Source organism: Notamacropus eugenii, chromosome 5 (assembly GCF_028372415.1).
Source record: "Notamacropus eugenii isolate mMacEug1 chromosome 5, mMacEug1.pri_v2, whole genome shotgun sequence".
Classification (NCBI taxonomy): domain Eukaryota; kingdom Metazoa; phylum Chordata; class Mammalia; order Diprotodontia; family Macropodidae; genus Notamacropus; species Notamacropus eugenii.
In genome coordinates, this window is record NC_092876.1 from 383370603 (window position 1) to 383394950 (window position 24348).

At 38.8% G+C, this 24348-nt stretch overlaps 1 protein-coding gene across 4 annotated transcripts in view; it reads right to left on the minus strand.

Moving 5' to 3' along the window:
* Nucleotides 1-24348, minus strand: part of TBL1X (transducin beta like 1 X-linked) — a 381972-nt gene that overhangs the window by 15405 nt on the left and 342219 nt on the right. For all 4 annotated transcript variants that reach the window (XM_072614421.1, XM_072614422.1, XM_072614423.1 and 1 more), the window contains 8 exons: nucleotides 18475-18607; nucleotides 17328-17469; nucleotides 16479-16542; nucleotides 16264-16361; nucleotides 13452-13512; nucleotides 5519-5640; nucleotides 2803-2877; nucleotides 1707-1834 (listed from right to left, as the gene is read on the minus strand). In XM_072614421.1, coding sequence (XP_072470522.1) covers nucleotides 1707-1834; nucleotides 2803-2877; nucleotides 5519-5640; nucleotides 13452-13512; nucleotides 16264-16361; nucleotides 16479-16542; nucleotides 17328-17469; nucleotides 18475-18607 — 823 coding nt within the window. The remainder of the gene's footprint in view (nucleotides 1-1706; nucleotides 1835-2802; nucleotides 2878-5518; nucleotides 5641-13451; nucleotides 13513-16263; nucleotides 16362-16478; nucleotides 16543-17327; nucleotides 17470-18474; nucleotides 18608-24348) is intronic.

Here is a 24348-nt window from a genome sequence, read left to right on the forward strand (position 1 = left end):
GTCTATTGACTGTTTATATAAACACAGGTGAAAATTTGCAGAAAACCCTTGCTCAAATCTGGGGAGCCACTTACAACCATTCAAATCTACTATGATTGTAAAGTTTGGTATGAGATGTGCAGAAAATCATTCTCCCACCTGTTGGGTTCGTCCTTTGTTTTTGAAGAAGACCATGACATCAGGGAAATGATGACATGACTTTGATTTGAGTGAGGATGGCTGTGCAAGGTCACCATCCTCTCTTTCTCCTCCTGAGCCATCTGGGTCCAGTGACCAGATTTCCATCAGGATGACTGGAGATGGCCCAGGATGCAATGGGAGACCTTGGCCTTTTTAGGCTAATCTCTATTCAGGGACTCACTTAGAGGGAGGTGACACCCATTCAGTGAATAGGCCTCTTTAAGAAGTAATCAAGCAATGGCCCCTTTAATGAACAAAAGAAAAAATAACCTCCCACCGGTATTGTTAATGGAATGGGAAGATCTGTCCCATCCATTCATCGGCCCATGTGACCTGCTTGAGTGACATGGAAGCCTGAGTCACATGAGCCTGTGGTGGGAGAAGCTTGCTGAATGGGGGGAGCCCTGCTCTAGGAAGAGGCGGAGCTAGAGCAGAGCTGAGAGGAAGTTGGTCACACTCATCAGAGCTGGGAAGGACAGAGCTAGTGGGCAGCTGGGTTAGCGGCTTGTTTGTGATTTATTTAAGGGAGCGGATTTGTGGGAAGCCTAACAGAGGGAAGGTTATTGTGTATGGATTTTTTTTGTTACTATGATGGATTTGGCTTTCTGGTATCTGAAAAAATGTTTTGGTTCTGTCTTCCCTGTGGAGAGTCTGTTGCATTTTCTGATTCAAAATGGCACCAGGATATTCATGACCACCCTGGCGTAGGTGCAGGTGCTGTGAATATCACACTGGCGCTACACCACCCAAGTGGAACTCGCTCCGCTGCTGCCGTATTTCAAAGTCATCACTAAAGCCAAGATCTGGCACATTTTCTAATGATTTAATCTTGTTTTTTCTTCCTATACTTTTAGTAGGTTCTCCTGGAGGTTTTACGTGAGAACACTCAGAGAAGAATCATACAGGAGAAGGAAGGATTTCAATCCTTGGGGAAAAATAGCCACACTGATCAAATCAGGTCCTCATTAAAACACAGTTCTAGATATTAACCCTTCAAAGCCTTCCCACACTTACTTTTTTTTGAATAATTCTAAAAGGGTTGGCCTGGTCAAATAGGGCTAAAATTAGACTGTAAACTCCTTGAAGGTAGGGATCATCTTTTTCTTTTATATTTATCTCCAGCCTGGCACACAGTAGGTGCTTAATAAATGTTTAATGACTGTCTGTTGGCAGATGGACAGATTTATGAACAAACTGGAACAAAAGGCACCAATCCACAAAATTAAGTTCACATAACAGATAACACAGAACAATCCAGATGTGAATCAATTTATCTAGATAACACATTCAGTGGAAACAGTTCATTCCTCTTTGGCCTCTAATAAACAGAGGTTATAAAAAAAATTAGCCACTTCCCCATTTCTGCCACTTTGTATACTGAAAGCTTTTAGTGATTTTTCTAACAGAGACAATTGGCTACATTCCTGGTTGTCACTTTCTTGGCAATGAAAAATGCTAACTGAAGAAATCGCTATCCCACTAGCAAACATCACTAGACTGAGTTTAGAGTTTGTTTCTAGTTTTACCTTGCTAACATGATGTTGGAGGTTGGATTGCTGGTGCCTGGTCCTGTAGGACTCCATTTGATGGTATATATCTCTTTGCTATGGGCCTGAAGATCATGGACACATGTATCTTGCTTCATACTCCAAATCTGGGTAATGCAAGTAAACAATAAAAAGAAAATTAATAAAAAATCTCTGGAACCTTTTCTCTCTTTCTCCCCTTGCCCCTTCTCTCTCTGTTTCTTTCCTCCTTTTTCTGGGGGAGGGGAGGTGAGATCATGAAGGCGCATGCTGTGGATTGCTAATCTCTTTAACTGGCAATTCCATAATTAGATTCTCATTCCATTCTATACCCTGTAAAGTTTATCCAACTGTGAAGCAATCTAGGGTTTCGAGCTGGAGCAAATTATAAAGATAACACAATCTAACTCTTTTAATTTTACAGATAAGGTTTGCAATGAAGTTACCTGCTCATCTAATAGGCATTATGCTCTCTCAACTTGGCTTACTGCTATACAGAATGTGGCACCATATTTCTAGCCCTTGGATATCTGAATCATGATTGAAAACCAGATAGTATTCTAAAAGTAACCAAAGGCACATGAGGTGCTCAGCTCTAAAAAGTAAGCATTTTTTGAATAGGATTATTGAATTGAATTATGCAGAGATTAGCAACGATACTACTCAGAGACAAGATGAGTAAAACCTAATATTTGGAAACCTAGTGATTATAAACCCAGGGAAAAAAGTCTTGTGTTAAATGAAAATTATGAGCCACTGGATGAATAGTTAGTCAAATTTTATATTGAAGAGGGAAATCCTTTTTTTAAATAAGGCCACAGGTAGTGGCAGAGAACTCTCTGCTACACTTGGATTTTTTTTTCTCAAAGCGATTTCTGTACGTCAGTTTATTTCTTCAACTCCACCAAAAAAAATTAATAGTAAAATTGCCAAAACTCAAACCAATGTTATTAGTGATTATAAATTTATATATAAATTATAGGAAAAAAAGTATGAATAAAGACACCTTTTAAATGATATAAAAGCACGTTTCACACTAGTATGCATGTGTATATTTTTTGAGAGACAGTTCATTCTCTGTATTAATCTCTTTTACCTTTAATGTCATATCATCAGAGCAGGATGCTAACAGCATTCCAGAAGGATCCCATTTGATTGCATTGACCTCATTCTGAAATATAGAAGGTTTTTTTTCTTTTTTTTAAAAGCAAAATCAAAATATCTGTCATCCAGCAGAGGGCAACAGTGTTTTGCTTTTACCATTTAAAAATAAGATTTTTAATTTACAATAAATTACGCCTTAGCTTTCCAAAGAAGAAAACCAACGCATCTACCCTGCTCCCCCAACCCCCAATCCCAGTTTCCTTTTCTCTCCTGAAACCCCCCCCCGCCCATTCTCTCTCTTTTATACACTCAATTCATAGACTATAACCTTCACTTATATTTCCTCTTGAAAATATCTAAAATCATAACTGGGAAGGAAGGGGCAAGGAGAATGTGTACTAACAAAGTGAAATGAATTAAACTGGCTATAATAAAACAGAATTCTGATTTTTAAAAAATCACAGTGCTTTGGGGGAAGGATGGGCAAAAGTTTGAGAAAACAGGATTCCATGGCCTTTGAACCAGCGTCACACCAGAGGCTGTGCATGGTCTCATGAAAGTCATTATTTTTAAAGGGCACAGGGGTGGAAGCGGAACGAGTAGATGGGGAGCACCAAAGAGTCAGAAGATTTAGTCCTGGTCTGTAGGAGTTAAATATTTGCTACAGAACTAGCACAAACCCTAACCACAGGGCAATGGAACACCAACGTAAACAGCTGTACAGATCTTTATACATCTGTGCCAAGTATTTGGCAGATAGAAAGAGTAAGGCAGATACAGTGGTGACTGACCATTATGGAAAAATAATGCCCTTCAATAAAAATTAATTTAAAATTTGTTTCAACTAACAAAAATTTATTTTCTCTTCCTCTCATCTTTTCTTCTGTTTCTCTCGTTGGTGGAAAAAAGGAAAAACAAAACCCTTGTAACAAATATGCATAATTTAGCAAAACAAATTCCTGAACTGACTAGAACAAGAGCCCTTTTGATGGTTCTGATTGCAAATGTGCCAGATGGAAGCTAAGGCAGGTCTTTGCAGGGTGTTACCATTTATTAGTCTGTACCCCAACCCCCCACCCAACAATATCTGTTAGGAACATTGCTGAATAGGGCAGAGAAACAGTGGAAGACATATTTCCCTAGGCCTTTTTCCTTGGAATCACCCAGAGGAAGTTGGAGAAATATACTGAACTTTGTTTAACACATTCTTTGTTGGCTTTGATGGGTTCAGAATGCTCAGAAGGAATAAGGATTAGGGCCCATCAAGAATAAAAGAGGAAAGAGCTATCTGGAGGGAGGGGACCGAGGAGTAAGTGATAATTAGAGGTAATTCAAAGTGATGTGGCAAAGAGAAAGATGACAGAAGATGCAGAAGCCAGGGCCTTGGGGTGCCAGGAGGGCTAGCTCAAGTGCTTGGGGTATCTGGTAACTGAGCATAGTGTGTGACTGAACTGTGTTCTAAAAAGCTGCTGAGTATAAGTCAGAAACTTGGCTTGGGGGTACGAGAAAGATAAGTAGATACTGAAATACTTAAGTTGGTAACCAAAGTTTATTTGTATTTTGTCATCTGTCGACTACTGGATATTTGGAGCTTTGTAAGTAAAAAGCACATATTAACTTATTAAAAAACTTTTTAAAGTAGCTGTCAATATATGGAGTTGTGCTCTGCTCCCTATAATGTGTGAATTTAAATCTAATGGTTTGTACCATCCTCCCCCCAGGAAGACAGAGAGATGGATCAACATTATACCTTAAAGTACTTTCTATGTGCTAGGCACTGTGCTAACAAACCGGTTGTTCAGTTGTGTCAGATTCTTCATGGCCCCATTTTGGGTTTTCTTGGCAAAAACACTGGAGTGCTTTGCCATTTCCTTCTCCAGCTCATTTTTACAGATGAGGCACTGAGGCACACAGGGTTAAGTGACTTGATCAGCGTCACACAGCTGGTGCATTTTGAACTCATGAACATTTGATTTGAAGCATAAAGACGAATCTTTTTGATTTCAAGCCCAGTGCCCTTTATCCACTGTGCCACCTAGCTGTCCAGTGCCAACAAATGCAAACAAGCTAACGTCTCTGTCCTCAAAGATCTTAAATTCTAAAAGGGGGAAGACAACATATAACAGAAACTGAAAAGAAGTGGGGTTTGCCCATGGGGAAGTGGTGGGTGATGGGAAATTCTGGGCAAGGTAAGGTGAAAGCTAATCTGTTGGAACTCAGAGTGGATTCTATTCCAGGGGCAGGGTCCAAGGTCTGGTGGGGGTGTGGAGGAAGGATGGGGTTGAGGATGATGATCCAGAGCACAGATGTGCAGAGGCAGCTTGGTTCTCACAAAATAAGGCAAAATCTCACCTTTATCAGTCTAGGGTAGTTCCAAGGATCCACTGGTGGTGGTGGTAAGGAGGAAGGGATATGAGGATAACGGTCAGAGTACAGGCTAGTTCACTGAATGGTCTATTTCTGCTTCTCTCTGATACCTGATGTCTGAACTCAATCTAACCACTGTGGCTGTATAGCTCTCATCAGGCGCAAACCGCTTCAGGCACAGGCTCTTTTTGAAAAGACTTGAAAAGCTTCTACAGGACTTGCCCTATACCCTTAAACCCCCACTTTTAAGTGAAGGAAACATCACTGGTTTAAAATAAAAGTTCCCAAATCCCGCAACATTCTCACCAAACGTGAATCCCACATTCAGATGGTTCACTTACTGTGTGTCCTTGGAAGGTTTTGACTGGGCGATCACAGCCAAGTCGGCATACATGAATACACATGTCTGTGCTGCAGGATGCAAAAGTAGTGTTGTTTTGCCAATCTACATCCAGCGCAGGGGCTGCAGAGCATGAACAACAGGGAGGAGAGGAGAGAAGTCACATTAGCCATTATGGATGGGCACTGGCCCCACCAGCCTTCCTCTATGAAGCAGTGTCTCTATTAAATCTGAAGCTATTTATTACACAGGGAAATTTCAAAGAAAGAAGTGAGAAGCAGAGTTGCTAAACATATGGGAGATCACAGAAATAAATGGAGTGTGCAGAATAGCTCTTTCAAAGAACTGCAAGTCCAGGCAACCCAGACTATCTCGTTTCAAACATTCACTAGGCCAACCCCACATACTCCCCTAGCAAGTATATTTTTGTTTTTATCTGACCCATAATTTTCCAAAATGAAGAAGGATGGGTAATTGTCACGTGGGAGCACACTGCTAACCATTACCAATTCTACATGTTTTATTCCTGGTGCATGCTAAGCTAGTCTTCTTTCAGAAGTAGGGGAAGGATTGGCAAGGCGGACGACAGCCTCAGCATATGCGGGAGTTTCAACTGCGGAATGAGTGCCGGAAGAAGAGGGAAAGATAAGACAAAGAAGAAAGAGAAGGGAGGAGATTCCCAACTGTACGTGTCAAACTACCATTCAAATATGACCCTGTTTCTCCTGAATTTTTTGTTGTTGTTTAGTTGTTTTCAGTCATATCTCACTCTTCATGACTGCGTTGGAGTTTTCTTGGCAAAGATACTGGAATGGTTTGCCATTTTCTTCTCCAGCTCATTTTATAGATGGGGAAACTGAGGCAAACAGGGTTAAATGACTTGCCCAAAGTCACACAGCTAGTAAGTGTCTGAGGCCAGATTTGAACTCAGAAAGATGAGTCTTTCTGACTCCGGCACTCTACAGACTATGCCATCTAGCTGCCCTTGAATTTTTACTGCCCTCATCCATATCTTCATAATGAGGATTCTAGGATTCTACTTTAAGGGGTCTTCTACATCATGCCCACTGAAGGCAGAGAGCATTCTCTGCTCAGTTGGTAGTTTTTATCAAACTTAACTACTTAATTGAGAGGACATGGAAGAGATACTACACTGCAACTTGGCCCTTGCTGTTAACTAAAGAAAAGAACAGGTACAAGAATTACATATTTTTCTCAGACCCCATTAAAAGAGGTTTACCAAGTCACCCAAAGTCCTTCAATATGAGGAAAAGTCTCAATCTATCATGGACTGTGGTCCAGAGTACTCCTTCAGCGTGAAGGTACACCCCAAATGGAAGGAACATTGCTTTTGGAAGACAACTGTATAAGGCGAAGCTAGGTGGTGCAGTAGACAGAGCACTGGTCTTGGAGATAGGAGGACCTGAGTTCAAATCTAGTCTCAGACACATACTAGTTGTAATGACCCTGGGTTAGTCACTTAAAACTCATTGCCTCAAAAAAAAATTGTATAAAGTTACCTATGTGATCTGGGGGGGAAAGGGGAGGAACTTGGACGACTTTTCAACCTGTCTTCTAGAAGATAGAACTGATGGCTATCAGTTCAATTGATTGTTACTTTGGAAGCAACAAAATCTGGCCCTTACAATGGCATGTTCAAAGACAGAGATATTTTAACTAAGGAAAGAGGTAGGATGGCATGACAGTATGAAGCCCAGGTCCTCTGAATGAACATCTGAGAGAGGACACATAAAAGAAGCTCCCCATTCCCCTAAAAGTGTGGCAATAACTTACAACTTCAAATTCTGTTGAAGGCAAGTCATAATTATTTCAATTTTCTTATTTTTTTCCCCCAGTTGTCCTTTAAATGCCATAAAGAATAGACGATTTTCAGGTTTTTTTCTCTGTTACTCTTTGTGTAACTGGGGAGGGACTAGGAATGAGCTAGAAGGGACCAGTGAAGGCTTCCAAAACAAACCCTTCACTTTACAGATGAGGAAACTGAGGCCCTGAGAGGGTAAGGCTTCCCCATGGTCCCCGCAGGTGGCAAAGGCAGAGTATGACCCAGGTCCTCTGACTATGGAGAAAGTACCTTTTTCCTGTTCCTGAGAACAAGAATTAACCTTCCCAGCCCAAGAAGACGTCCAGAATAGGAATTTAGTGGAAGATAACATAACAGTACTAATGTCACTTAGGAGTTAAGAAAACTCGGGCTTCCTCAGCACCATGAAGCATAACTTATTTACCAGGAACCGGGGCAGAATAGGCTTTGGAGTTAGGAAGAATAATGCAAGTTCCTTATCTAGAACAATAAAGATTCAGTAAAAATCAGTTATTCTTGGCCTCAGGTATAACTCCTATCAGGCTAAGCTAGGATTTCTAACAGGTAGGATCAGGTATGGGTGGAAGGAGAAAGCGGGTGGGGATACAATGTCATGTATAAAGGGCAGCAAGTAGATGAGCGTGCAGGGGGGTAATAACAGATAATAACGTTGGCGCCGGGGTGCAAGGAACAGTTTTGTTTTTGTATACCCAGTGCCCACCTGGCACAGAGCTAACATTTAATAAATGCATGCTGAATTAAATTATTCCATCCTTAGTGCTCTGTCTTCTTCAGTAAGACTGTTGCTTATGAGGTCTCAAGGATGTGCTTTTGTTCGATCGGGTCCAAATGATTATTTCTATCTCATAAGTTAAGAAATCTGAAACATAACGAGGTCATCATTACCACTTTGCCCATGGGATGCACAGCACCGTGTGAAGCCCTGCGGAAGTCATTTGGGTCTAGTATCCACAACCTTATTATCAGTCTAGTGCTTTGGTTAATGACTGTTAAGCAGCCAGAAATCAGACAGTGATCTATAGCTATGCTAAGGAATAATGAAGAGCTTTGCTTTTGGAAGGGAGGAGGGAAGACATCACAAGGTTGCTTAGAAATATATACAACCAGAGGCTAACTAATTTACCCAAGGTTAAACAGTGAGTCAGCACCAGAGACAGAAAGATAATTCAGGTATTTCTGTGTTCTAACAAGAAGATTTCTCTTCCTCATTTCCCCCGCTATTCTTTAAATAATGGGCTGAACCCTTTCGCTCTCCATCTCCCCATACAATGGTGGGGATGCTATTAACTTCAATGTACAACTTCATGCCCAAGGGAAAGATACTGTGTGGGCCAAACTGGCTGAATGTCAGGAAAGGCTTTTTAAAAAATGATATAAATCACAAGAGCAAAAGTTCTTTCTTTTTTTAATACTCCCAGCGGTGTGTTTAACCACAGCGCAACTATTCTTGGAGTATTTCCCACGCGGACCCAGAGGAATGAAAGGAAGTAATCAGTTCTGTCAGAGCGCTGATCAGTTAGCCATAGGACAATGCCTACAGATGATCCTCATTCCAACAAAAAAATTAGCTAAATAATGAATTCCAGGGGGCAGGTTCTATATTTGGGTCTCCATATTAATACAGAGAAAACCTGGTAGGAAGGTTTAGAGAATGATTGGCAGAAACTGAGCGTCAAAACCAGTGCTGCTGTTGTCCCCCAGAATTCCAGGAATAAAAATTCTGTAATGAGGAGTTGGCTCATTCTTTCTGTCTTGGCTCTCTATTAGGGCTAGGTCTGCATCCCACCCTCCTCAGATGGCACCAATGCCATCCCCTAGGAATCCAGCAGGCTCTCAGCCACAGTGACCCAAAGGGCTATTTGTTCCCGAAGATGTGTGGCAGAGATTCAGGGTGAGGAGGTGGGGGAAGATCTAGGTTCAGCATATACATCTGTGCTTTATGCCAATAGGCAAGTACTCCTTGGGCCAGAAAATCTGCCTATTCTGCAGGGAGCCGATCCTATGTAATCTTTAGGGTACAGCTCTTAACACAGCCTCACTAATAATGACAAGGCATTTAATACATACTGCCACAGTTGCTAATAATGAGGAAGGGAATCCCATGATTCCCCATACCATCTGGATAAATGCTTGATGAATGGAAATACAATTTCTCACCCTGTCCAATTAAGTGACTAACCCCCAAAAGGAATTTTTGCTCTTATATTTTCATAGCTCCCTAGCCTACTGAATAAAACAAACCACTCCGTTAGTACCTGAGAAAATTTCTGATCAATTGTAGGGTCATGGGGCACAGTAGATAGAGTGCCTGATTTAGGGTCATTCCCTGACTGTTACATGTAGCATCTATCAATCAACCAACAAGCATTCCTTAAGTATCTACTCTCTGGCTTACATTGTGCTAGGCACCAGAAATACAAAGATAAAATTGGAATAATTCTGTCTCCCCCCTCAAGGAAATTATAGTCCACAGAAGAAAATAACACATACACCTATAAATAGAAATACAAACATATATATTTTATATATATGAAAATATAAGTACTCTACACATAGTATGTGTATACATGCTCTGATATATATTATGTATATGTGTATGTACATATGTAAGTACGTATGTAGAGTAAACATAAGGCAATTTGGACAAAGGCAGAGGTATGAGCAGCTGGGTGGGATCAGGAAAGACCCTACATAGGAGGCCAGCCCCTGAGTGTCCTCTGATGGAAGCTGGGAATTCTAAGAGGCAAGATGGACTGCATGCCTTAGCAGTAAGGGAGAACTCAGAAGCCACCTGGTCTGATCCCCTTATTTTAAAGACAAGGAAACTGAGGCTCAAAAGGGGAAATGAACTGTCCAAGATCCGCACAGAGAGTAAACATCAGAGGCGGAATTTGAACTCAGGTAGTCTGGTTTCAGAATCAATGCTATTTTCCCTGTTATAGGTTGAATCAGGAAACCTGGGTTCAAAATGCACCTCTGGACACTTCAAGTATGAAGAGGTCCAAGTCACTTAATCTTTCTAAACCTCATTTTCTCCATCTTTAAAATGGGAATAATTATAGCAACACTACTTACATCCTATGGTTATTGTGAGAAAGAAGTGATAAAATAACCACAAACTTTTCTAAGCTTGAAAAGAACTATGTAATTATTATAAATATACATATTTATTAGCCATAATCATTATAAATATATCCCACTGGCAAAATAATTCTAGGCCAAAAGCTCCCACAGACAGAAACTAGAGGATTAGAATCTTCTGTACAAGCTGGATGACACTCTCCTCCCTGAAGGCTAGAGGATACATTTGGGGATCACTATATTTTGCTGAAAGACTTCAAACAAATTACTAATGAGCATGCTAAAGGGAACACAATGGTCTGGACTCTGAATGCAACAGAATCTAGAAAAGAGCAAGATGTTTGCAAGGTTTCAAATGGATTTCTAACTAGACACATAAGAACTTCCAGCACTCTGGGATTGTAAATCTGTCACCAGGCCTATCACTATAACACAAAAGGTGAGCCAAACAAACAAATAAACAAGAAATCCGGGAGGAATGGTAGGAATGGGGTTTTGATTTCATCTTTACTTTGGTTTCATCAGTCAATAGGACAGATCAGAAGCGCCCAGGGTACAAGTATAATGCAGAGGTGAAAATCTCTAATCAGGAAACAGCATTTTTTGTGGGGGAGGGGTCTACTTGTTAGGTCTATCATATACTCCTTCATGATGTACTTTCTCTCCTTTCTTCTATATGTCAGATCCTTTTTTCTTGTTCTCTCCTTTGCTGGATCCTCATCTATGTCAAATTCCCTAAATGAGGGTATGTCAAGGCTCTGTCATTTTCTTCTATATACTTTCCACCCTGGTGGTCCCATCAGAGTCAACGGGTTCAATTATCATCATTACATATAATTACAATTTACATATAATTATAATCAGATGACTACCTCACCTATAGACTGAACACAGGACAAGCACTGTTTGATCTCCACATATTTATTCTGAATGTCCTCCATATTTAGAAAGCTCACCTCTGCCTCTTAGAATCTCTGACCTTCTTTCAATATTCAGCTCAAATATCACCTGCAGGAATCCATCCCTACAACGTGGTAGGTGCCCCCCCTCCCCAGTCTTGTCTTCTAAATTAACTTTCCATTTACTTTGTACGAAACTTCCATATGCCTATTTATCTACATACTGTTTCTCAGATCAGAAAGATCTGAGTTCAAATCTGACCTGAGGTACTTACCAACTGTGTGCCCCTAGGTAAACCATTTAACTTCTGTCTGCTTCCTTTCCCTCAATAGTGACAAGAGGTAGAATAATAGCATTCACCTTGCAGGACTGCTGTAAGCATCAGCTGAGATAATCTTTATAACAACTGCTTAGCAACTGGTACACAGTAGGCACTATATAAGTGCTTATTTCCTTCTCACCCCTGCCCTAGCCCAGTGTGTCTATTCAAGGAACAAAGCTCTGCCTATTTCTAGATTTGCCCACCACAGTAAGCCCTGACCTGTGGAGGTAACTTTCTCCAATCCCCTCCTTTTACTAATGAGAAACCTCTGATCAGAGTTCTTGTTCCTGACTCCTGGGAGCCAGGCAGGCCAAGTGAGGGCTTCTGTTCTGAACTGGCTGTTGTTCGGTCATTTAAGTTGCGTATGATTCTTCATGACCCCATCGGGTTATTTTTTGGCAAAGATACTAGTGTGGTTTGCCATTTCCTTCTCTAGATAATTTTTACAGATGAAGAAATGGAGGAAAGCAAAGTAAAGTGACTTGTGCAGGATCACACAGCTAGTAAGCGACTATGGCTGGATTGGAACTCAGGTCTTACTGACTCCAGGCCTACTGTGCCATCTAGCAGCCCTCTGTTCTGAATAAACACCTCAAAAGGTATTTAACCTGGATTATCTACTTAGATCCCATTTCTGAATATTCATTTCCAACTCTTGCCGGATTAACACAGATTAGGTTTGGCATGGCAAGAAAGTTAAAACTTCTGGTCCTGTTCTGAAACCTGTTCTTATTACACCATGGCCTACCAAACCCTAAAGCTTCTCTCCCCTCATCAAACAAATCTGGGCAAACAACTTCACAAAAATTCAGCTCCCATAGACTGAAGCTGTTCTGAGACCCCACCCCACCCAACAGAAATCTGGTTTCCGGGCAGAAACTTGGTACATCCAGTAAGCCCTTCATGTGACTGATGATTTGTTTTGTGGAAGATGTGAAAGAGACTGGAAATCTATTCTTCTGTGAGTTCAATTACAGCATGAAAAGTACATAAGGCTCTAGTTAAAAGTGCCTCCAGACTGTGGTAATGGTGTGTGGTCTTGTTCTCAGGAATTACTCTGCAGTCTGTACTGGTTCTCTCAAAATTCAAATTATCAGGGTTCGTCTCTAACACACGGTTAACCTAATAACATTTTGAGACAGTGATGGTTGAAAATGTTCTTATTTAGGCATTTCATCACCTAATTTATTAAAAGTCATTTAGAAATCCCTTTAAAATTCAGCAGGGAGTCCTTTGGGAAGAAAAACAGACTCTTTTCAAGGACGCTCATTGCCCGAGAGAAAGGAAGGTGTACTGTCTTCTGTCATTTTTAAAACACTTTGGCCTAACACAAATCTAAGGGAGGCTGTATCAATTCACCTCCTAGCTAAAGGGTCACCCATGGAAACACGATAGCTTAAAAAAAAAAGCTGAGGTTGGGAACAAAGTGCAAATTAGGGATTTGGACAACTTAAATCCTTAAGACACCTAGATGCCCCATGTTGCTTCATGAAACTCAAACATATTAAAGAAAGCCACATGATGAGTGTGGCTGAGCACGGATCAGTGCTAACTAATCCCCTTTCAGAACAGGAGGAAGGACAACACATGCTTTTTATGTGGATGGCTGCCCCTTTGCCCACCTGGAACAGGTGGTGAGCTGAGGGCATGCATGCTCAGAAAGCCTTTGGAGCAAAACTTAACATGACTTGAATTTTAGCACTTCTCCCCTTTTTCACCTTGGTGTCCACGGCTACTCTAAAGGTCATTTCTTAAAACTATTTTTGGGTACCAGAAAATGATAATTACCTGAGTGAAAAGGAAACTGCTGCTTAGCTTCTCCTGTATGGGCATCCCAAATTATTGTTGTCTATGCTCCGGAAACAAAAGAAGAAGTTAGTGATTACGCTCCTTTGAAAGTTTCTTCTAGAAAAAAAATGTTGGCTAAAAGGAAACTCAGCACATTTTTAATCTTTTTCCTCAGGTAAAAACTACTACAGATTCCTCTCTTGTTGCCTGGGATTAAAGAAAAAAAAAAAAGCTAACACCAAAACCCAACAATTTTTACTTGTCCTCCTGACCGGGTAAAAAAGTGCAATTAAAGAAAACTTATCTGGCATCTGACCAAATTGAAGAACTCTAGAAATGGACAATTCTGACATTTCTCCTGACTATAAATTTTCACTGCACTAACAGTGCCAAATCACAAAAAAGCAGCTACATTATGCTATGGTTAGTGAAAAGTATCTTAGTAACCACCTGTTTCTGTCAAAATAACTTTTGTTTTAAAAGGCAGTACTCTTACTTCAAGGTGTTTTTGGAAAATAATGTCAACTGTAGTTCTTTCACTCATTTAGGAAGGACGAGCTAGGAAAGATTTGATGGAATTAACTCTCAATTAATTGAAATTTTGGTTTCCTAGCATTTCCAATTCAACCTCCTAGTTATATAACAAAACTGCAAGACTACAAAAAAATTTCTACTGATTGGTGGCTGGAGAACATATTCAGAAAATTGTACAAATACAGTTGGAGTTGGACCAATTAATAAACTTTTTTTCTACTGAAATAATGCTCTTATAATTGGATATTCTAGTTAGATAAATAAAAGTTAGGAAACATGGGGAAATTATTAAATCTTTTAGACCTCAACTTTTAATAGAGTTGAAGTTAACTAGTTAATGAATTCTTAAAATTGTGAATGGACAAAGAAAACTTTTTTGGGGGGTTGCTGTTTTCAACTACTCCGAAAAATACGGTTAGGAGTTGGAGTCCTGGCTTACTTGTCAGACTTTATGAAATAAATACCCCATGAAGGTCAGCAAGAAACCCCCCGTAAATTGCATTTCTCCCTAAATAGTGGTTTTTTTCTGAGTTATTACTATTTTACCATTTACTTAATTACTGCTATTCTCCACTAAGTTGTAGTATTATAGTGTAATAAGTCTATCAAAGTGTGTATTTATTTCCCCAAAGAAGCACAAAATGGATACTTTAATTATAATTTTAGTAATGGGTAATAATTGAATCATCAAGTAGAAAAAATTAGCTGTCTTCATGTATTCCTCTGTAGGAAGGAGATGAAGACCAATCAGAAAGTTTATTATTATAAATTATATTGCTCAGGAAAAATTCAAGTAAAATATTTGTGGTTAAGGAACACAAGTGAATCCCAATTTGGACATATAAATCCATAAAATCAAACTCAGAGGTATGCTCTTGTGTTAAGAACTGAGTGAAAAATGTTATTGCTCAAATACTCAGGACTTAGGATATACATATATTCACGTCACAAGCATACAAATTGTTTTTCTTTTTTGTGTTTGCACTTATTTTAGCATTCGTTTGCCTCCAAGGTAGGATGTGTCTCTATTTTATATATTCTATATAATATTTACCAGTTGGGTAATCCATATATGGAAACTTAGTAAATATTATTTGATGATAATAGTAGCATCTCTAAGTGGGTCAATTTTGTTACATAATTTTATTTCTCAAAACTTGAATCCTAAAATAATAACAAAGAAATCAAAAGAACTCAAAATCCTTTTCCAACAGTTTGAAATTATTATAAGAATATAATTATCAATTATAATGAATAATGATCATAAATAATTAGAATACATTTACAATGTATTAAATTACATATGACTGAAATAATATAACAAGTTATACTTTATAACAATTAATCATTATAATTCATAATTATCATAAGTGCTAGATATATAAGTAGATAAAAAATTAAATACTTCTGAGTATAGGGGCAAATCTGTACGAATACAGTTGGTTTGCTTTTAATACTTCTTTTCCAGAAGAACCATGACTTGGGAACAAATATGCCAAAACAATGCATTGAGAAAGTACCTTTTTTATGAATGATATCTAGTACTGACCTAATGATGCTGTACAAACATGACAATTACATTCAGCGTCCAGAACAATTTAGTCCCAAATCTGACCAGTGGACAAGAGTCCACTATGCAAGTCTATGAATACTGCGACACTAGAGGAAAGGGTATAACTTATAGTCTTTGCCACAAACCTTCAAACCCTAAAAACTGCCTATAGCCACTGCAAGTCCTAATCTCTGGCTCACTATCTTTTTTAATGAACAAATATGTAATTAAATTAACAAATAGGAAATAGAGGTTTAAGGAATAATAGTATAAACGTATGAGTGATTTAAATATAAATTTAAAACAATTATAATGTTTGAGTTTGAGATCATGGATATAAAAGGATCCATAATTTTATTAAACTAGAAGAAAAGAGTAGATGGTTGGAGGAAAACATTTTTTGTTGTTGAAATAATCTTCTGGGTAAAAGTAATGAGGGGTCCAATTGAGTTATTTTCACTCTCCTTCCAGGCACTGTGTACCTCAAACTGGGAACTTGTTCAAAATTCATCATATGGAATGCATTTATTCAACCTCTTAGGAGTAACCTAATCTCTTCTACTTGATGAGATCAAGACCCACAGGAATAAATGAACCCCAAATTCTTTTGATGTCCTTGGGCAGGTAAAATGGGAAATTTTAGAATTCAAAGAAATCATTATATTGTCAAGAGTTCACAAATCAGGACACTCACTGATCAAAGGGTTACATTTTTCTAATACTCACTTTATCAACACCAGCACTCAAAATGTAATTCCCCTTTTTGTTCCATTTTAAAGCAAAGATGGGACCTTTATGTTGACCTAAGGTGCTTGCCAGGTTACCTGTTACATAAAAACAAAAAAATGCTGACTATACGACATTAGTATGCTCACCCAATCAAAATAAAGGATGTCCCACTACCTTTTTTTTACCTTTTTTACGACCGCTATCCAACTTACCATCTTCTGTCCATATTCTTGCAAAACCATCATATGAACCTGTAGCCAACAGCGTTCCATCACTCTGGAGAACATAAAGAAAAGTAAAAATGATTTTAGGAAAGAAAAGTTAATGAAAACATACCATATCAACCCTAAGAATTTAAGTAAGCATCAGTTCACCAGATTTGATGACTTTGGATACTGGTGCCTAATGAAAATATAAGCCACATAGAAACACCGCTGAGCAATAAAAACCCATTTCTAGCAATCGAAATTTTATGTCGCTGAAGATATATACTGTGTTTCTAATTAATGACTTCACTTAAAATAGGCCATACAAAATGTTATAAAAACAACTCGACAATTCAAACAGATGTGGTTTTTCTTAGCCTCCCTCAAGTAAAGGCAATAATGTTAATATTGGACATAATTCACTGAATTGATGAATATGGAATTTATCATGAAATCGTGGAATCTGTGAAAATACTTGAAAAACAGCTGAGGGAGGAGGGAAGGGAACGAATATCAGTGCTCAAGCAAGGAGAAAATCATGGAAGAACAGCTTACGCTATATGCAAAACTCATAAACAAATGCATATATAAATCTGCTGCTAAAGAAACATGATGTTTCCTCATCTGAATAACAAACTTGATATCAATTTCAAAACCATTTGTTGTGGCTTGACCTGGGCCAAGCTGTCCCATAGGAAGGCTTACTTCCAGAACCATCAGATCCATTTTTCAAGTACAGAGTCGTAATGGAATCACATTGGGAAAGATGTGGATAATAAATTTTCACCAAGAATTGTTCAACTTTCTATAAAGGCTGCTCTTTCAGGGCAGTTAAACGATCTTTTTGGTACTTACATTCCAGTCCAATGAAGTTACATCTTTATTACTAGGGACATCATGTCCTCCTTCTCGTATACAATGCCTCAAAACTAGCTGGGTAGAACCACCATTACTGTTTTCATTGAGATTCCATATCCTTGCAGTTGAGTCTCCAGACCTACAAAATGAAAATGCATTCACAATTAACTAGCTTCTGGCCTAGAGGAAAGGAGTATTGGTGGACAGCATCCAACAATGAAACAATATATTTACAGCAGGTGCTTTTTGAGTGGTCAATTCACTGAACTTTACTCCTTTGATTTATAGGTTCTTTTCTTTGTCTGGCATATAATGCTTCCTTTCCAAATAAAAGCCTAAGTTTCATGCAGTAATTTTAAATGTTGGTGCCATATTTTTTGGAAAGAAATCTTGCCTCTGGTGAACTGTTGTGAGTTCATTCCGAGACGAAAGTCTTCTGATTTTGGTGATGGCTGTCTTCTACAATGGGGCACGAAAGTGACAGGAACATGAAAATATCATTGGCAAAAGGTCTGACTGAACTTTATGAGGTTCACAACTTGCTGTGAATGTACTGACCTAGAATCAGTTTCCCTGGACTTTAGCTTAATGGGTTCATATTTGGTAGAAGTGTTAATAAGTACATTTCTGACTTATCATACAGAGATACATTAGGGCAGTTGTATAATCCATACCTATATAGCAGTAGAGGCATTAATGTTTAAAGTGTGTAGAAATCTCTGAAGAAAGCATTAAAAAAACAGTGACATTCTAAAGTCTGGATTCTAGGGGTGAATAATTACTTTCTATCTGTTTCTGGATACAAGATCTATTTTTTCTTCCGTTTGTAATTTTTTTTTATTATAAAGAGATTTAGAACTTTCCACTCTATATAGCATAGAGAACTTTCTGATCTCCATCATGTTACCACACATTAGAAAGACATCTGGAACTAGGCAGATGAGATTATGCTCCAGAAGTAAACACTTCCTAAAAGGCAATGGTTTGGATTTTAGTTTGTAAACTAAATAGCTTTGTAATAAGAGACTGACTTCAAGAGTTTGAGATCAAGCTGTAGTTATCATACAATCTGGGAATACCCTAAGTCTGCAGGGGATGCTGAAGTATGAGATATATATATATAAAGCTTGAGAAATGACTTTACCCAGATGCTAGGAGATCACTGACAGGGTTCCAGGCACAAATGAACACCTCAGATTCATGGCCCCTAAGGACTGTTGCTTTATTGGGTGGAATTTCAACATCACCATCAATTTCCATTGGCTTTGAATGATTATCTGTATTAAAAGATATAAAAAATTCATGATTTAAAATAGCAACTTTAAAAATATAGCCCAACTTAATCATGATTAGACTATGGTTAGGGGTGGGCCTAACACCAGCAACCTGTTAGTTCAGGTTCCATGTTGGCATGAAATGAGTCACTTACATCATTGGGTTAACAAAAAATTGTCCTAATACAGCAAGGATATTCAAAAAGAATACACTGGCACTTGCTCTCAGTGCCCCACTTCCATCTCCATAAGGAAATGCACCTGGTCAGCAGGGCAGATTACGATGATTTGTGTGGTCTTCAGACATCCACCATGTTGGAGGGATTTTGACACTACATGGACAGAGCTTTTTATACCCTCAGGAGAACAGAAAATTGGCATCAAGCAAAGCAGGGGTTAATTAAATCCCAAAGAAAGGCTTTTTTTGCCTTCTAGAAAAATTTAATCTCTGTTGTGGGGAAATGGGGGAACCCTGGTTCTGTCGCATAAAATACCCTCCCCCTTCTATGATGTGATAAGGATCTTCTAGAGGACTTCCAATGACACAAATGTTTTCAGTGATTTTACTGGACAATCCTTCTGGCACAAAGGGGAAAAGAAAAACGGGAAAAATAATCTCTCCTCCTTTTCAAAAAGTGACTACAAAGAAAAAAATGGGCAGGAGGACAAATACCAGGCATCTTTTTTCTCCCCCCTTTCAGAAGTACCAAATCTTAGCTCTCAACAATCTGTCCACAGAGCAGGTAATGCCATATCTGGGCAGTTCACGATGCCTCTCCCAATGCAAAGCGTAGAGGCTGAGCTAGCTAATGAGCTGGAGAAATACTACGAAGATTAATTTCTGACGATGAAGGCAGGCACCTGTTAAGCATGTAGAACTGTGAATATAATGTCAGATTTTTCTACTATATGGGTTAGTTTTCATAAACTACTCTTTTTTTAAATAAGGGATGGATCTCTATAAATGCAGATACCTATGTGTAGAAGATACAAAAACAGAAAACACAGAAATTTTTTGTTTTCTAAAGAAATGCATCTATCTCCTTTTCTTGGAGAAGTGGAGAGCCAGGGATAGGGAACGTTGCATATACTTTCAGAAGGTCATCTATATAGGTTGGTTTTGTTTACACTGTTGTTATGACAATTAAAGGCTCACTGGGTGGGGGGAGGAACATAGGAAGGAGAGAATGTATCCAAAAGTTAATTTGATTTAACAACAAAAAGCATCAATAAATCTCGGGGGGGAAATCGACATGACAAAATTTGCCCAATTCTTGCCCTGACTTGAGCTTCCCTAATTTACTTGGATTGTTCGGACTGTTGATAGAATGTTTCATTTAACTAGTACAAAACATCTGCTCTGCCTGGTGGAAGGTGTTCAGATTAATGAAGGGTCAGTTTCCAACTCTGATGGATTTTGTTGTGGATTATGATGAGGATAAAGCCAATTTTGACTCTAGCAGAGTTAGAACATAGAGTATAAGGTCATAAAGATTCACAGAGCTGCCTTAATGTCCCTAATAAAACTGTATATATCTCTGGATCTCTTAACCCATTGCATCTAACGACCACTTCTTAAATTAATCTACACATTGAGATATTTGTGTCTGTAAGCATCCCTTGTATTAAGGGTCACCAGGAGATGAAAAGGTATTGATGATGCATGCCTTGTTAGAGAGTGTGGTACATAGTACAACAAACACTGGACTTGGGATAGCACAGACATGGGCTGGAATTCTATCTCCAACATATAGTCATCCTCTCTGAGTATCAGTTTCCTCATCTATAAGATGGGAAGGATATCTGGAATATTTAACTTGACAGCTGTGCTGTTCATTTGTTTTAGTTATCGGATCCCCATCTGGAGTTTTCTTGGCAAATATACTGGAGGGATTTGCCATTTCCTTTCCTAGCTCATCTGACAGATGAGGAAACTGAAGCAAATAAGGTTAAGTGACTTGGCCAGGGTCACACAGCTAGTAAGGGTTTGAGGCTGGATTTGAACTCACGAAGATGAGTATTTCTGACTCCAGGTCAGGCACTCTATCCACTGCACCACCTAGCTGCCTTCAAGTTAATACACTACAGTAAAACAAACTTAAATGCCCAACGTTATGAGTTAATTGCTTCTCTGTAAGTAGTAGAACTGAGTAATTCTTATCAAGTAAATCCTAATCACATCCTACCTAGTAAAATGAAATTGAAAAGTCATGTATGTCATTCTCATGATAGTACTTGAAGATAAGGGATCTTGCTTCAGTTGAGTTGATGTGATAATTAATGTTTCTTCTTAATTTACCAGAAGCTTACTGGTGAACTGTCTAGATAAGAGGCTCTTCTGTCATGGGCTCTTTTGGACAGTCTTGTGAAACTGAGAGACCTTTCCTTTTCAAAATAATGCTTTTTAAGGACATGAAACAAAATACATAGCATTACAAAAAACCCCAGCTATGCTGAAATTCAATTATTAAAACATTTAAACAACATGTTCATGTAACCCAGGTTATGTGTCCTTGGTTTAGATCAGTGGTGTTAAACTCAATAAGAAATGGAGGTCACTAACCCCTATGTCAGGATCTCTTCAGGTCACATACAGACTTAGAGAATGACACATTTATATATTTCTTTTCTTAAAAATATTATTATTTTGTTAAATATTTGCCAATTATATTTTAATCTGGTTCAGACCACACGTGGGAGTATTATGAGCTGCATGTGGTATGTGGATCATGTGTTTTATACCCCTGGTCTAGCTGATTTGCGTATTTTAATAATCAATCAATCAATGAACCTATTACTTGCTGGGCGGGCACTGTGCTAGGTGCTGGTGATACAAAACAAAAATGAAACAGTCCCTGTCCTCAAGGAACTCAAAATCTATAGTAGGGACAATATGTACATGTATAAGTATATGCAAAAAAACCAAAACCAGATAATTTTTTAGGGAAGATACTTGCATCTATAGAGGAGGTACCAGGAAAGTCACATCTAAGAAAAATATTTAAATTTAGCTACAAGGAAGACTAGAGATTCTAGAGGGGGAGGACAGGAAGAAGGGGATTTTAGATAGAGAGGGCAACTTATGGAAAGGCAAAGAAATGTAAGAGTTATTGAAGCTCATCATGTGAGGAAAAGCAAGCAACAATCACTGGTGTTTTCTGAGCTGAATACTATGGTTGGAGCTTTAGAACTAGGGTTTGTTTGGCAGCTATGTGGATGACTGATTGGAGAGGGGGAGAGACCAGAAGCAGGGAAACCAATTAGGAGGCAATAACAACAGTCTAGGTGAAAAGAGATGAAAAATGAGAAGTGATAACCTAGGATTTGTGAATGGAGAGATGGGGTCAGAGGCATAAGATTTTGTGGTTATGAGCGGTCATGGGGAGGACAGGAAAACATAAGACTGAAAGCCAAGTGAGGGTAAGACTGTGAGTCCTGATGCCAAGGCTAAGATAAAAGTCTAGGGTGTCAGGCCAAAGTGGAAGGCATGGACAAACTTCCAGGTCAAAGCAGATGGCTAAGGGTTGGAATTCATCAGTCAAATCCAAGGAAAAATGTGGTTAAGGTCTACAAACCAAAGATTGATATCTAGAGGAGCAACTCAGACATGAGGACCCAGAAAAAGCACGGGATTTGGACAGGAAATAAAGTGAGTTGACTTCCAGGGGTCCAAGCTACTTAGAAGAATCCAAGTACATGAGTACTGGTCAGGGATTAAGATTCAGGCTAGCTATGAGGAAACAGAAAATGGAATTCAGACTAGGAATCTCACTAGCTCTCAGCCTCTGGAAAACAGGGATTCACTGTTGCTCTCAGAACACAGGCAGTTTTCCTTCAGACAGAGTTTTGGGCAGCCTTCCTGTTGTGAGCAGCATATAGGGACTGCTTTCTGAGGTAGTCAGGGCTTTGCAGATACTGGCTACTTCAACAGAAGGCTAGGTCTCCCTGGTAGTCTGCAGAGTTTTATCTGCATTCTACTTTATCATTCATTGTTTGTATCATGACCGACAAGAATATTGTGATAATAATAATGAAATCTAGTCCAGTGATTCTCAATGTGTGGTTCAGGAACCACTCAGGGTTTCTGAGATCTTTTCAGGGGGTTACTGAGGTAAAACTGATTTCTGTAATAACCCTAGGGCAGCTAGGCAGATAGAGCTCTACGCTTAGAATCAGGTCTCATCTTCCTGAATTCAAATCTGATCTCAAACACTAGCTGTGTGAACTTGGGAAAGTCACTTATCCCTGTTTGCCTTAGTTCCTCATCTTTAAAATGGGCTAGAGAAGGAAATGGCCAATCACTCCAGTGACCTTGCCAAGAAAACTCCAAAAAGGATGACAAAAAAAATCAGATATGACAAATACCTTAACAACAACAGAATAATACTAAGATGTTTTAATTTCTAACACTGTAAGTAATGATAGACATGTTACTCATATAAACAAAAGCTCTGTAGGGAATTTTCAGTTTTTAAGAGTATAAAGAGTTAAGAACTGCTCATATAGGAGTTCCTCTGGTAGACCACAATCTTATTTCAGAGATGATTCAATGCCTAAAATTTCATAGATATTAATTTGCAGATCTGGAATTATTCAAACCAAGGACCTCTAATTTCTAATCCACTGTTCTTTGCACACTGATCTAGTACATACTGCCATGCGTGGTTACAAACATCTCCCAGACCCTGCTATGAAACAGACACCACCAGTATCACTTCAGAGTTGAACAGCATCTATGACATATTTGGTACTTGATAAAACTGTAATGAAAGCAAAGTTCATGTCTTACACATTAAATGTGCAATACTGGGTCTTAAATCATTTGAGGGTTGATGATTTATTTCCCTTTAATTTTTTAAAAATTATAAACTTAACTAGTAAGAAAAGCAAGCAATCGAATGATCATACAGAGGCAAAGGTGTAAAAATCTTGCCCCACATTTATCCTGAAACAAGGCAGAGGAAACCAAGCAATCTATCAGACGTCTAACAAGCCAAAGAAAATGCTTTTGCTCTGGGTTCCCCAGAGACCAGGCTGAAGACGAGCCACCTTTGGCCTCGTTTTCCTTCCTTCCTTCTTGACTTTTGTTCATATACTTGTAGTCAGCGTGTATGCAGTTCTGCTTCTGCCTGATGACTTTTCTGGTGTTTTGTTATCCCCATAACACATACACTGAACCTCCCTCTAAAGCCAGGGGAATCAGTGGCTTATGTTATCCAAATTCTTGTGGAATTTAAAAAAAAATTTTAAAAATTTGTTTTGTTTTTAATTTATGGGATAAAAAAAGTATTTCCATAACAGTATAATAAAAAAAGATTGCACATGGAATTGCAAATCTATTCCATTTAAATATATAATAAAGTTATCATCCCATTAGTCTTAAAATGATAGGATTTCATAGCTGGAAGAGAATTTGGCCACGATATAGCACAAACTACTTTTTTAAAAAGGTAAACAAATATATAGAGTAGATATATGTAGACATGTAGTCATAAAGTAACTTGCTAAAAGTCACATAGAGTGCATTGGAGGCCAGAATCTATATTTAAACCTCTGACGCCCAGCCTACAGTACAGTGGGCACTGGCATGTTGTTGTTGGCGACAGAGTGCCACCACCATCAGATAGGGGTATCAGACTAATGTCTTGTCTGAGCAGCCTAATTCGTACAGACCCATTGGGAAGCTGTAAGCCAAGTGGCTGCCTGAATGCCATTTCTCTGAAAAGATAAGATCCTTTCAGGGG